The 13,312-nt window shown below is 38.9% G+C and overlaps 1 protein-coding gene across 3 annotated transcripts in view; it reads left to right on the top strand.

Annotated features, from left to right (window-relative positions):
- The window catches only part of Clk (circadian locomoter output cycles kaput protein Clock), a 64,540-nt gene that overhangs the window by 35,823 nt on the left and 15,405 nt on the right, over window positions 1-13,312 (top strand). For all 3 annotated transcript variants that reach the window (XM_083126349.1, XM_083126350.1, XM_083126348.1), the window contains exons 12-15: window positions 1,354-1,501; window positions 3,758-3,948; window positions 5,454-5,659; window positions 9,818-10,066. In XM_083126349.1, the coding sequence (XP_082982475.1) occupies window positions 1,354-1,501; window positions 3,758-3,948; window positions 5,454-5,659; window positions 9,818-10,066 (794 nt within the window). The remainder of the gene's footprint in view (window positions 1-1,353; window positions 1,502-3,757; window positions 3,949-5,453; window positions 5,660-9,817; window positions 10,067-13,312) is intronic.

Here is a 13,312-nt window from a genome sequence, read left to right as displayed (position 1 = left end):
CACAGCACGCTACAATGCCAGTGGTGTGGATTCGAATCCCGGTTCAGACATGTATATTTGTGATTGTCCCAATGAGAATCCAGAGAAAATTGATACATGTAAAACTTGAGAAAAACTTGAAAACTGGAGATACTACAACTTAGGGGTATTCCTTTTACCCAAAAAAGTCTGTATGTCGTATCACTGCCATGTGGGAGACTGGGTTCGATTCCCGAGGTGGGTGATCTAAGGTTGGAATTTTTCAGACTTTGTCCCAGCATAAAGTGGCTCCTGGACTCATCAAGCATCAAATCACTGCGTATCTAGGGTCTACCCTGTGGAGTAAAGGCAGTCTAAGCATGTAGGTGATCACATCACCTCCAAAATGGCCGAGATCGAGGATATGTGGGGCCCAACCTCCACATCCTCTAAATGTGCTTTCATGGTACGGTGCTATATTTTACCTTACCTATTTTTTCTTATATTTGTTTGCATATTTACATATTTCTTATTTATCACACATTTATAAACCAGTATTCTCATTTATTTAGTATGCATTACTACATACATTACAGCATAAACTTATTACACACTAAATACTTTTCATTGGGTTTTCTTCCATTTTTTATCACAATATGAATTGTGCAATGAAATGCTTCTAATAAATATACAATATTATATGTTAATGCATTTGTATGTATATATTTCTATTTATCAATACAATGTTGTAAACACAATGTAAGAAAAGAAAGCATAGTATTTTGATAGGCTTTGTTCAGTTTTTGAATCAAACTCTGCATCTTGAACAAACGAGTGCCATCATTGTGTTCTTCATTTGCAAATTGCCAAAAGCAGGGTAACAAAAAATACAGGAAAACAATAAAAGGAGCAAGTGGTGAAATCAATGACACTGATCAAATTAAAGCAATTGTAATAATATTACTGTTGATAAATCTCCTGTGTGAATGTTGGAGCACATGAAACATTTCATAAAAGATAAACAGGTTTCAATTTCTTGAACTGCCGGCTGTCATGTTGGCCTCACATGCATCAATTAATGGTAAATTACAAAGAGTTTGACAAAGGAAATATACAATTATCCAACATATTATTGTCAATAATGGGACATGCAGGTACTTACAGGAAGTAATGGAGTAAATAAGATTACATTACTGAAGTTGAAATTTTGGCCTCCTGGGTACACCAACCAAAATCTCTGCTAGTTTGCTAGTAAAGCATACATTTGTACCGCCGGTGGTACATGTGGCAGTTAAAGTGTTAATGGTTCGAAAAATTCAGTATCCGTAGAATATGTAAATTAAAGTTAAATTAATTCATACAACAAAACTATTTTTGTATTTCTTTTTGTTCCAGTGATGCAGAAAGGAGAAGGGACATCCTGCTATTACCGTTTTCTCACAAAGGGACAGCAGTGGATTTGGCTTCAAACAAGGTACTACATTACGTACCATCAGTGGAACTCCAAGCCAGAATTTATTGTCTGTACTCATAGAGTTGTAAGGTTAGTATGTTTTAATATTAGAATTTGAAAGAAAGATGGAGGGTGAGGAAGTTGTGATTAAACTTTGTGTGGAAGTTGAATGGGATTGAAGGAGCAGGATGCTGGTTTGCTGTTGTGGGAATAGTGTTTCACAAGTCTACTCAGAGCAAGCTGAAGTAGTTTAAACTAGAACTTTTATCAGTTAAAAAAGTTACATCAAAAAAGGCAAAGCTCTTTCCTATACATTACACTATCCCATGAGGGCACATATGGATGTGGAGGTGATGTGATCATCACCAACCAATCAGAATATATTGCTGACATCGCATACTAGAAGCAGAGCTGTATCTTAAAATATCACTGGCAACTTTTTTTTTGTTTTGTGAACAAAGGGTTACAAGATGCATTCTTTGAATAAGGATGTGGAAAATCAAACAGGTTCTTCACAAATTTTTTATTACATCATAATCATTATATCAATGTAATGCAATGCAAGGGAGGATTTTATTCATACAAAAATGGGCACATGCTCACTTTGTGAGCACATACCTAGCTGCACTTGGAGTATGTGCTCTTACGAGCACCTGCATTTTTATGAGCACCTGCATTTTCATTAATAATAATAATCCATTGCGCAACAGCCCATGAAGGGCCTAGGCGTACCTACCGACTGCCGGTCTCCCTCCCACGCTCTCCTTCGTCACCTCTAAGCGTGGAGATCTTCAACCAGTATTGGAATAGTTGGGTGGTCATCCCGACGTATCCCCAGCTGTTATAGTAGGTCTCTGTGACCGGATTACGCTCACTCACTCGGAGCTTCCCAATTTCCTCACGATGGTGGGTTGCCACCGACCCTATACGTGGGCCAAATAATTCCGACCAGAGCCGGATTCGAACCTACGCCATCCTGCATCGAACGATCTTAAGGCGAGTGAGCGCCTTAACCCTCCTCCGTAGCCGAGCGGTTCAGGAAATTGTAAGGAAATTGGGGAGCTTCGAATGAGTAAGCGTAATCCGGTCCCGGAAACCTACTATAACGGCTGGGGATACGTCGGGCTGATCCCCCGACTATTCCAGTACTGGTTGCAGATCTCCACGCTTAGAGGTGACGAAGGAAAGCGTGGGAGGGAGACCGGCAGTCGGTAGGTACGCCAAGGCCCTTCATGGGCTGTTGCGCAAAGGATTATTATTATTTTTATTAATACAGTTCATTATTTCTTGAAAATTCTTTAACATTGTCTGTGTTTATTTTGTGAACAGTCAATTAACACATTGAATATATGTGATTCACACATTCCATGCCTGCTACGATTGTCTATTTGACATTCCGATGCCACAAGCATGGATTTTTTCGAGAGCTACCTATGCAGTAAGTTTTTACTGTTGCATGTTAAGTAGGATCAAGCTGATTCCACTTTGAATCAATAAGCATAGTAGTATTACTGATTCCCATGTGTGATACCAGTACTTGAAAATTGTAGCAGATCAAAGTAGTTCAGAATATTTATGAATGTTAATATCAACATTCTCCATGGGAAGTATATCATAGCAATATATTGTGTGGTGCATGACCGCCTGCCCTAGCTCTCTTCCTGTACAATATGAATCATTTAATCACAAAATCCGTTTATTCCCACAATGTTGTTGCAAAAATAATGAAAAATATGCATTTTGTTTTATTTCCAAGATGTGACTTTCACTCTGTGATAGTTTGCATGACCCTTTTGCAGGCTTTACGAGACACCTGGAATCCAAAAGAGTATTGGTCATGAAATTCCAACTGATATTTTCCAATATCTATCAGTATCTGATAGGTTGTATGTTGTATGTTCGAGACATTCAAACATTAAGAAAATAAAGAATCATACCACACAACAAATATAATTTAATAAGCAAATACACTCGTAACAAAAAATGTATGTCTTTAATTTTTTTTATATCATAATTTTAGTAGTACACTTGGAAAAAATCATTTGAAGACCAGTTTATGCTTATATAGGCTAATTAGGGCTGTACTACAGTTAGAATGCAGTCTGAACCACTGTGCAATATACCCCCACCAAGAATCAAACCTGGGACCCCTTAATTGAAAAGTAACATTGTAAGGACCCTGTTATCTAGGACATTTACACTTTCAATAATTATGTGTGAATCATAAAGCATTGGCATTGCGAGGTTTCAATGCTCTACTTTTATTCTAACCTGCAGAAATTTCTGAGTACTGTATAATTACTAATAGGAATCTATTTTAATTGATCCACAAACTTTTTTTTTTAGCTATGCTGATGTGATGAAGAACCTGAGAAAGAACAATCTGGAGTCAAACAACAAATTATTGTTGAACGATAATGATCCTGTTCTTGGCAATGCAGACAGCAACAGCAGCAGCAGTCACAAGCAGCTGCAACAGCAGCAAGTCACAGCATCTCAAAGTGGTTTAGGATCATCCTGGTCTTCCAGGTCATCAGGTTTGTACTGTTATGTTTGGTTCCATCTCACCTTTCAGAAGTAAGAAGTAAGAACAACATAACAGTTATGTAAGTTATATTATCCAGTAACTTTACTCCACCATTTCTGTGACTTATCCTGCATTGAACTACATTTTCACAAGAACAATGGTTTGGTTTGGTTTGATTTATTGCTTCATAATATCACATTTGATTGGTAAGTACATTGAATCTAATAATGAAACAAATGTAAGCATACCGGAAGTAACGTGTTACTAACACTGCTGCAACACATTTCACCACACTCTGGATTCTTCTGTTGGTCCTTACCTAGCACCAAGTACAGATTTAATTATACAGTAACTTTAGTTGCTTCCTGTGATTTATTCGTGAGCATGCAGTATAGTTTAGAATGTGGCTTAATAGTTTGGTGAAGAATATAGATTCTGTTTATTTGTGGATATAATAATACATTTTTGTTGCACATGTTAACTATGTTAACTCTCGTGCTTTATTTTATGGAGGTTGTATAGTTGGAACCTTGGTTTCTTAATACACACACAAATATAGTCAAAAACCATAAAAAATTACTTGTTCATAGTGGAGAAAATAAAAAAATCTCCTTACCTATATGTGAGCTTCTAAGTAATATTGTGTTTTCAGATGGTGATATGGTCTTGTGCATACTAAGATCTGTGGCAAAAAATAAATACTGGGTGTTTCAGAAATAATTGAGGGGTTACAAAAATGTATTGCAAGTAAAGTATTGAACTTACGTTAATGAAACCAGTCCAGAACGAACGAGGAACCAGTTTGTGCATGTTTGTTTTGTTCAGGTGAGAGTTTGCATCCCTGCTGCTAGGTGGCACTCAAGTCACCCACATCACTCACAGTGTTTTGTGCAATGTTTTGGTCCCCAAGATCATGGGATCTTACACCGTGTGACTTCTTTTTGTGGGGGTTCATCAAAGACATGGTATTCGTCTCACCAATGCCACATGATATCGCAGCTAGGGAGCGTATCTTCGCAGCAATAGACACTATCGACAGGCCCATATTGATGCGAGTGTGACAAGAAGTAGACTATCGTGTTGATGCCTGCCATGTCACCCATGGTTCACACCTTGAACATTTGTAGGTGTAAAAAGAAAAACCGTTCGAGTTCCTCGTTCATTCTGGACTGATTTCGTTAACGTAAATTTAATACTTGCAGTAATTTTTTGTAACCCCTCAATTATTTCTGAAACACCTGGTATAGAAAGAGGTTTAAATCGAACAAATCTCTGTCTGTTTGTAGTGGACTTGACACATTTTGCACACCTGTCCAAGACATACACATGTGTGTTAGTGAGAGAGAGATATATAGATATATCTATATTTTTTGCAAGTTTTTGCAATAACTTTTCTGCTAAATGTCTTCCTAATTCATAGAACTCTTAAACACTATTTTTTTTTCGAAAAACCTGAACTAGATCCCCAAATATTATTGTGGTGTAATAGTAGTTGTTTATTAATTTCTCTTCTAGCCTGCAGAAGTCCTCGTTTTTCTAACACAAGTGCCAATCAGAATGTAGGAACAACAGTAAGGTCGGCAGATGCATCGCCATCAGCATCAGGCATGAAGATTAGTCCCGTAAGAGTGAAGCAGTCTCTTCAAGGACCAGGATCAGATTCAACTTCAATGTCAGCTGATTCCCCAGGATCTCGACATTCTCAGATGACTCACAGTACAGTAAGTATCTTGTGGCTATATATCTTCAGATGTTTTATTTGTGTGTATACATGGAAACATGCATACCTTGCATTAGAATGTGATAAGAATTCCAACTATTAAGTTGAAAAGAGACTTATTTTGTCAGATGATGGTGATAGTAGGAATGGGACTGTCTCAGAAGCTCAGGTGGTAGCGCAATGGCACAGTATGCCAAAGCCCATGGTCGAGCCTGCATTTCCACTGAAATTTTTACCTAATACATCTCCTGTGTGGACCTAATCGTAAGATAACAACTTACTTACTGGTCGGTGCTACAGTCCTCGTAGGTCCTTGGCCTTCCTGATTACCTCACTCCATTCATCTCGATCCTCTGCTTTTCTTCTCCATCCTTTAACTCCTAATCTTCTTAGGTCCTCTTCCACATCCTCTATCCATCTTTTCCTGGGCCTACCTCTTCTCCTTCTCCTTCCGGTTTTCCATTGAATATTTTCTTGACAACCCGTGCTTCTTCCATCCTCTGAACATGCCCAACCCATCGTATTCTACCCTGCTTGATCTTCACTACAATATCTGGCTGATTAAACAATTCCTGTACTTCATATTTGTTCTCATTCTCCATCCCCCTTTATCTCTTACCGCTCCAAATATCCTTCTCAATATTTTCCTTTCCCACCTTAACAACCAATCATAAGATAACACATCTCCTTATTTTTGCCAGTGATGTTTGGTGGAAAGGACTAACACTGCCAATTAGTTTTTAGATATGCCAACCTCTGTGATGGAGTGGTCATCACAGCATGCTACGACACCAAGGGTCCTGGGTTCAAATCCCAGTCTGAGAATGGGTGTTCTTTGTGAGTGTCCCTTCATCAATCTCACCATATCACAGCTCATCCTCATATTTGCAATTAGCCAAAAGTGATAGAAAAGCAAAGTAAAATAAACCAAATCAATCAATAGTCTTTAGAAAGTTCCTAACGCTACAGTTCTTGCAGCAGTGTATGTACTTACTCCTTCATCTTTCTGCAGAAACCACAGTGCATGTCATGGATGGCATCTGTCTTAGTTAAAATGAACAATTTTAAACATTTCACTGCACCTACGGCCACATTAAGAACATGTCCAACTGCACCAACCTGCTGTCAAGTCAGTTAAGAGAAATAAAAAAAAAAAAGTAAAGTAAAGTGCTCCCCTGTGCATAGCACCACGCCATGAAGGCGTATAGGGGGTGTGGGGGTAACGCCCCACACTTTCTTGATCCGGTCGTGAGTGGGGGTGATGTGATCAGCATCATGCCCCTGACCGCCTTTACCCCCCAGGGTTTCCCCCAGGTACCCATGTTATTCGACGCTGGGTTGGCGCCGGGGCCGCTTCCATAGGATCAACAATTGAGTTTTGATACATCCTCAACCACAAGATATATGACTGTGGTTTCTCGTTGTATGTGTGAGATATGAATGTCCTCAAACCATGCAGTACAAAATTTTGTAATGTGTATAAATAGTGTGAAATGTGAACCAAAACTATTGTGGTTTCATTTGTGTATTTAGAGCTCCACCTTATCCAAGTGATTAAAAAAAATTGGTGTTGATTCAGAATAATGAGAACAATTGTAGACGGATACCTGAAAGCAATAGTGGCAGGTTATGGTCTCGAAAGCTAAATGGGGACCATGCATCACGCAGTGAATAACACTCTCGCAGGCCGTGGCCCTCAAATGGCTCTTGCACCTTTTAGTTTAGTTAATGTGGCATGTAACACATGCAATTCAGATATATTTGGTTTGTATTCCCAGCTTGCAGTGGGGATTATTTCTATACATTTCAATAACACACCATATGAGAAATTATTTTTGGGTAACAGCAGGTTTTCTTTACTGTTCTTGAGTGTTTCCTTTCTCCTTCTTTGATTTTTATATAATACAGATCCCACCCATTCCACACCAAAAAAGCCATTCCATTCTCCCTGGCCCTTAACACCTCAGCCACCTCCCCCCAGATTATAACCTCCTACACCAAGCCCTGGTCAACCGTAGATATCCCTTCACCCTGGTCACCAAACAAATATCACGAGCTGTCTCACACACCACTACCACCAAGAAACCTGCTGCCACCAACCCACCCGCACTCATCATCAAATATCATCCCCACCTCAACAAAATGAGGCACACACTACACACTCTTCTCCCCATTCTCCACTGTGATCCTGAAACCAAAAACATCATTCCCGACAAGCCCAGAGTGGTTTTCAAATGCCCTCCCAACCTCCAAAACATCCTGCTCCACAACACTCCTTCACCACAACACTCCTTCACCACACAACCAACACTCCCCTGCCCACTGGCAAATTTACCCTCCATCCCGAAGGGACCTGCCATGCCTCAATCCTCAATCTACATCCTCACCTGCAACATCTGTGGTGATTTTTACCTGGGGGAAACATCAACGGCCCTCAACCTCCGCACGAATAACCACCGCTCCTTCACCCACAACCTGGACTTCACTGTCGCCGTCCACACTAACGTCCACACCTTCCCTCCCAACCCAACCCATCCCACCCACTCACAGTTTTCGACAAGCCTGGTGGGGTGTAAGGGGTGACCTTCCACGTAGTACACCCAAATGTCAACCTCACTTCCACATCAGTACACCCTGGACTGCAGACTAACGAGGCTCTGGCGACTGGCCCCATCCCCATGGCCAGTATAATTTTGTTTGTATTGTCCTGTTGTCCTTATGTGTGCTGAGTGCCCGTTTACAGCCTCAGCTTTTAACAGAAGTCAGAACATTTTAAGATTTGTAATTATGCAACGTTAGAGTTGTTCTTTGTAATGATAAGGGGCTGGCCCCCGTATAATGTGACGGGAGCAAAATAGCCTAAGTGCTGACGCTCCCACAATTTTAAAATCAAATAAAATCAAATCAAATCGACAAGCCTGGTGGGCCTCCCCCTTGGTGCAGTGGAAGCGTCTTTGCCTCATACTCAAGGAGTCCCGGGTTCGATACCTGGTGGAGGTACAAGTGGTTCGGATCCCACTTTAACTGTAGGTCCAGTCCCAATTAGCCTTACTGTGCATAAAGTGGACTTAAAACACCAACTCAAACTCTACAAGCCTGGTGACGAAACAGTGTTTTTTTTCGTTCTACGCACCGCTTCTTCTTCGATGGGGACCTGGCAACTCTGCAGGGTCCCAACTTCTGATTCTGTCTCTTTCCTCTCACACCGAAGATGCTACTAAGTTAGCGAAAATTCTGAATTTTTCCACTGTCCGGTGAGTGTTTCCTTTCTTCTTCTTTGATTTTTATTTAGCCCTTTTGGCCCTCCTTGCTTTTATCCATTATATATATATATAGCCTTTGTTATTTTAAGTTCAAATTATACAAGTATCGGTATCGGCGGGTATCGGTGAGAGTATTAGTATCAGTTTAAAGTGGTAGCGGCACAGCCCTAATTTTGAGATATTGAGTTGTAAACTTTTTTAAAAACAATTGACTGGTACAATTAATATTAGTTGCCCCAGACATAGCATGCCCATGACTAGAGCCACATATTTATGGTAAATAAGGAAATAAAAGATCAAGTTATCGGTACAAAAATTTGGTATATTTCGGGATGAAAAGCAGTATGTAAAATGGCATTTCGGTGTTAAAATGGTGGATAAAACTCTAAATTTGATTTCGAAACTATGCTTATTACACAAAATTAACATTTCTTTTAATAGCTCATTTATATAGTTATCAGAGTATTAAGTGTATTTCTGTGTAAAGGAGTCCATTTTTCACTTCTCAAATATTTACTGCAGAAATAATCAATTTTCCGTGATTTGTGTAACTCTCAGGAATAATTCAGACCGCAGAAGGTGTCGCATCAGTAAATAAACCCTAAATTTTGTGTTTAAAAGTGTATTTCACATTTTGCATTTCATTTCGCATCATTTCGCGACAAAACATGGTAGCAAAATGCACCTCACACTTTACAAAAACATGAAAATTTAACACCAGAGTGTGTGATTTCACATTTCATGTTTTCGTCAAAAACGAAATATGCATGCCCCTACCCATGACTAAATAACACAAGATTTTGATTACTTCCATGTGTTCATGCTAAAATTAAGCACACTACGAATTATTATTTTATTGCAAGTATCTCTAAAGTACTAAACTTTTTTTATTTTAGAAATCCAGCGTTGTTCACACTCCAAGAACATCTCAAGGATCAGGAACAGTTCTTGTGTCCCCTCCCCCTCAACAGTCGATGAGTAAACCAGCTGTATCCATTGCATCGCATTCCCAGCATTTCCCAACAAGTTTCATTGACCAATCTCAACAGCAGTACGTTGCTGCCATTCCAGTAAGGCCTGTGTTGGCTGGTTTCCCTGCCCAAGCTGCTGTTGTGACATCTCTTCCTGCAACGGCTACGCCAGAGGTTTGTAGTTATCCATTCTCTTTTCCCAAGTTACATTATTTGTACTGTATTTACTCAAATAAGTTATGCACCTTGATTTTGAGGAATGAAAATCGAGAATTTCCTTTTTTAATCTGTGCAATTACCACTTTTGGTGCAAATTCTTACTCCTTTGTAGCATTATCACTGAGCCCCCTCCCCCATCCAAAAAAACCCTTTGTGGGTAACTCAAGTACATACAATATTTTTAAGTAATTTAGAATAACGTACAGTATGCGGAGAACTGGACAAAGATGATGGAAAATTGTGCTATGACTTCTTTCAAACAATGGATCACTGTAGACCTGGGTTCGATTCCCAGGGTGGGAGATCTAAGGTCGGAATTTTTCCTACGTTATTAGTGATATTGGCTAAATTTTCTGTGATGGTATGCAATGAAATAAACAGTTCTTTGAGGTACTCAAGACACAGAGGTATGTACAATGATTGTAAAGAAATACTTTGTTATGGAATTATACAAAGTGTTTCAAAAGTCGCGCAACCCAAACTTCGAAAATTTATATCATGATAACCGTGAGAGATATTTACACCGGGTTTTTTGCATTATAAAGCCTCATTCATTGAGATATTTTTCAATGCTTAACATTATCAATTTATTCCATACAGAAACTTAAATAAATTAATAACTGGCGGAAGGCAGCGTTAAATTTTTTCCAGAATTGCACTTTTGAGATAAAACTGTGTAAGAAATTATCGTAGTCATAATTAGACGTGTAATTAGTGATGCCATGCTAATCTGTCATTTGCAACCAAAAATGATCATGTAGCATTTGATGGATTTATGACTGGCGATTTTATGGGTTGAGTGAAAAAGTGCCATTTTTGGCACATATCTCCATAGCTGGCAACACTAGCAGGTCAAAATTTTGTCACCAGACACACGCAACATGTGCCTAAGTATTGTCCATACATTTACGTGAAAAATCTTAAATCATGATTTTGTACCGAAATTGGACTTTTGAGAGAATCCTAGGCTCCCCCTGGCTACCCTGAATTTTCTTCGCTCACGCTTTGCCACTACAGTTTTCATTGGAGCAGCGCGCATGCATTGTTGAAGAGTATTTTACTATCCATTCTTACACTCATATGCAATAAGTTTTCCAGGAAAAATATCCTGCTTCTACTGTATCTCACAAGCAACTGTTTTATGACTAGTGCGTCGATTTCGAGAAACCGGAAGTGTACTGTGACAAAACACGAAGTGGTCGCTCATCGGTTTTAACCCCTGCCACAGTGGGGGATGTGCTTACATGTCTGAAACAATCTCCAACCAAAAGCTTGAGGAAACTTGCGTCCCAAGCGGACTTGTCACTTTCCAGTGCTCATAGGGATGTGAGGAAAACTACCCTAACACCATATCGTGTTCATGCTTTTCAAGAACTGTGAAACCTTGATAAGGATAAATGCTTGAAGACTGTAGGTGGTTTCGATCTCTCATCGAAGAAAATGGCATCATAATTCTTCATTTCATCTTGTTTCGCTGATGAAGCTTGGTTTCATTTGAATTGTTAGGCTAACAGCCAAAACAGCAGAACATGATCCGCTGAAAATCCTCATGCATTCCACGAGGTACCGCTCCATAAAAAAAATGGTGTACTATGACACATGAGTATTGCGTTTACTATTGTTGTGGGACTGTTTTTGTTTTCCTACTTAACAACATTTGATTGATTGATTGATTTGCTTTATTTTACTTCACTTCTTGTGCCACTTTTGGCTAATTTGCGAAAATGGGGATGATGAAATTGATAAATGGACACTCACAAACATCCATGCCCAGACCAGGATTCAAACCTGGGACCCCTGGTGTCGTACCGCAATGTTCTAATCACTCACCACCAGGGCCAGCCCAACTTGACAACAATCAACAATATTAAACACCAACAAATGATCCCACACATTGTTAAGAGTTGGTGTTTACTGTTGAAGATCAATTCTCAGATGTTTTCAGTAAATTAACAATGTTTATAAAATATTTTAATTGCTTTTATTTGGATAAATTTAAATAATAACATAAATTTATTAACCTAGTGATAACCTACATGATTAGTTTAGTGATTTAATCGGAACACTTAATGTCCAAATTGTAATCATAATAAAAAGTATACTTGTAGTAGCCGCATTTATGACTCGCCCTTACCATTTCGTAACAAGCTCCCGGCAGCTGTGTTGGAATGGCAGGGTTGCCAGGTGCGGAGAAATTTGCACTTAATAGTCAAATTTCGGCCCAAAATTATGATTTTTATTTTTCACGTATATGTATGGACAAAACTTAGGCACATGTTTCATGCGTCTGGTGACAAAATTTCAACCTGCTAGTGTTGCCAGCTATTGAGATATGTGCCAAAAATGGCACTTTTTCACTCAACCCATAAAATCGCCAGTCATAAATCCATTAAATGCTGTACATGATTATTTTTGGTTGCAAATGACAGATTGGCATCACTCATTACACATCTAATTATGACTCTCCGATAATTCCTTACATAGTTTTCTCACTCAAAAGTGCATTTCTGGAAAAATTTTAACCCTGCCTTCCGCCATTTATTAATGTATTTAATTTTCTGTATGGAATAAATTGATAATGTTAAACATTGAAAAATATCTCAATGCAAGAAACCCGGTGTAAATATCTATTACGGTTTTCATTATATAAATTTTCAATGTTTGGGTTGCGTGACTTTTGAAACATTCTTTATAAGTTATTTTTTATTCCTTGTCGTGTCATTTCAATAAGCTGCATGCTTGAATGAGTGTGTAATGTAATTTTTGTATTGTATTTGAAAGTTGATGATATTGGGAAAGCTGAATGTGAAAAATGTTCAAGAATTTTGCACTGTATGTCCAAGTGAGGGCAGAGAAATTAGAAAGTTAGTGGGAAATTGTGACTCAATAGTGTACTCACACCAGCAATGCAACTAACCTTGATGGCCAAGCATGTTGACTAGCCAAATCACAATCTGGGCTTGAGTCTGAGGTTGGGCATGGGTTTTCCTTTGGAATTGTCTCTTCATCAATTTTATGGACTCATCAATCATCCTTATTGCCACAAATAGCCTAAAGAAACAGAAAAGTAACATAAAAATATGTAAAACAAGATACCAATGTGTGTGGGAAGTAATAATGAGGTTGACATGCAGTGCATGCAATCAAAATTATTGACTTCACAGATACATGAAGAAAAGTGTGCTTTATTTACCCCCCCCC

Source organism: Lepisma saccharinum, chromosome 8, assembly GCF_977018435.1.
Source record: "Lepisma saccharinum chromosome 8, izLepSacc3.1, whole genome shotgun sequence".
Taxonomy (NCBI): domain Eukaryota; kingdom Metazoa; phylum Arthropoda; class Insecta; order Zygentoma; family Lepismatidae; genus Lepisma; species Lepisma saccharinum.
This window is presented reverse-complemented; position numbering and strand designations above follow the sequence as displayed.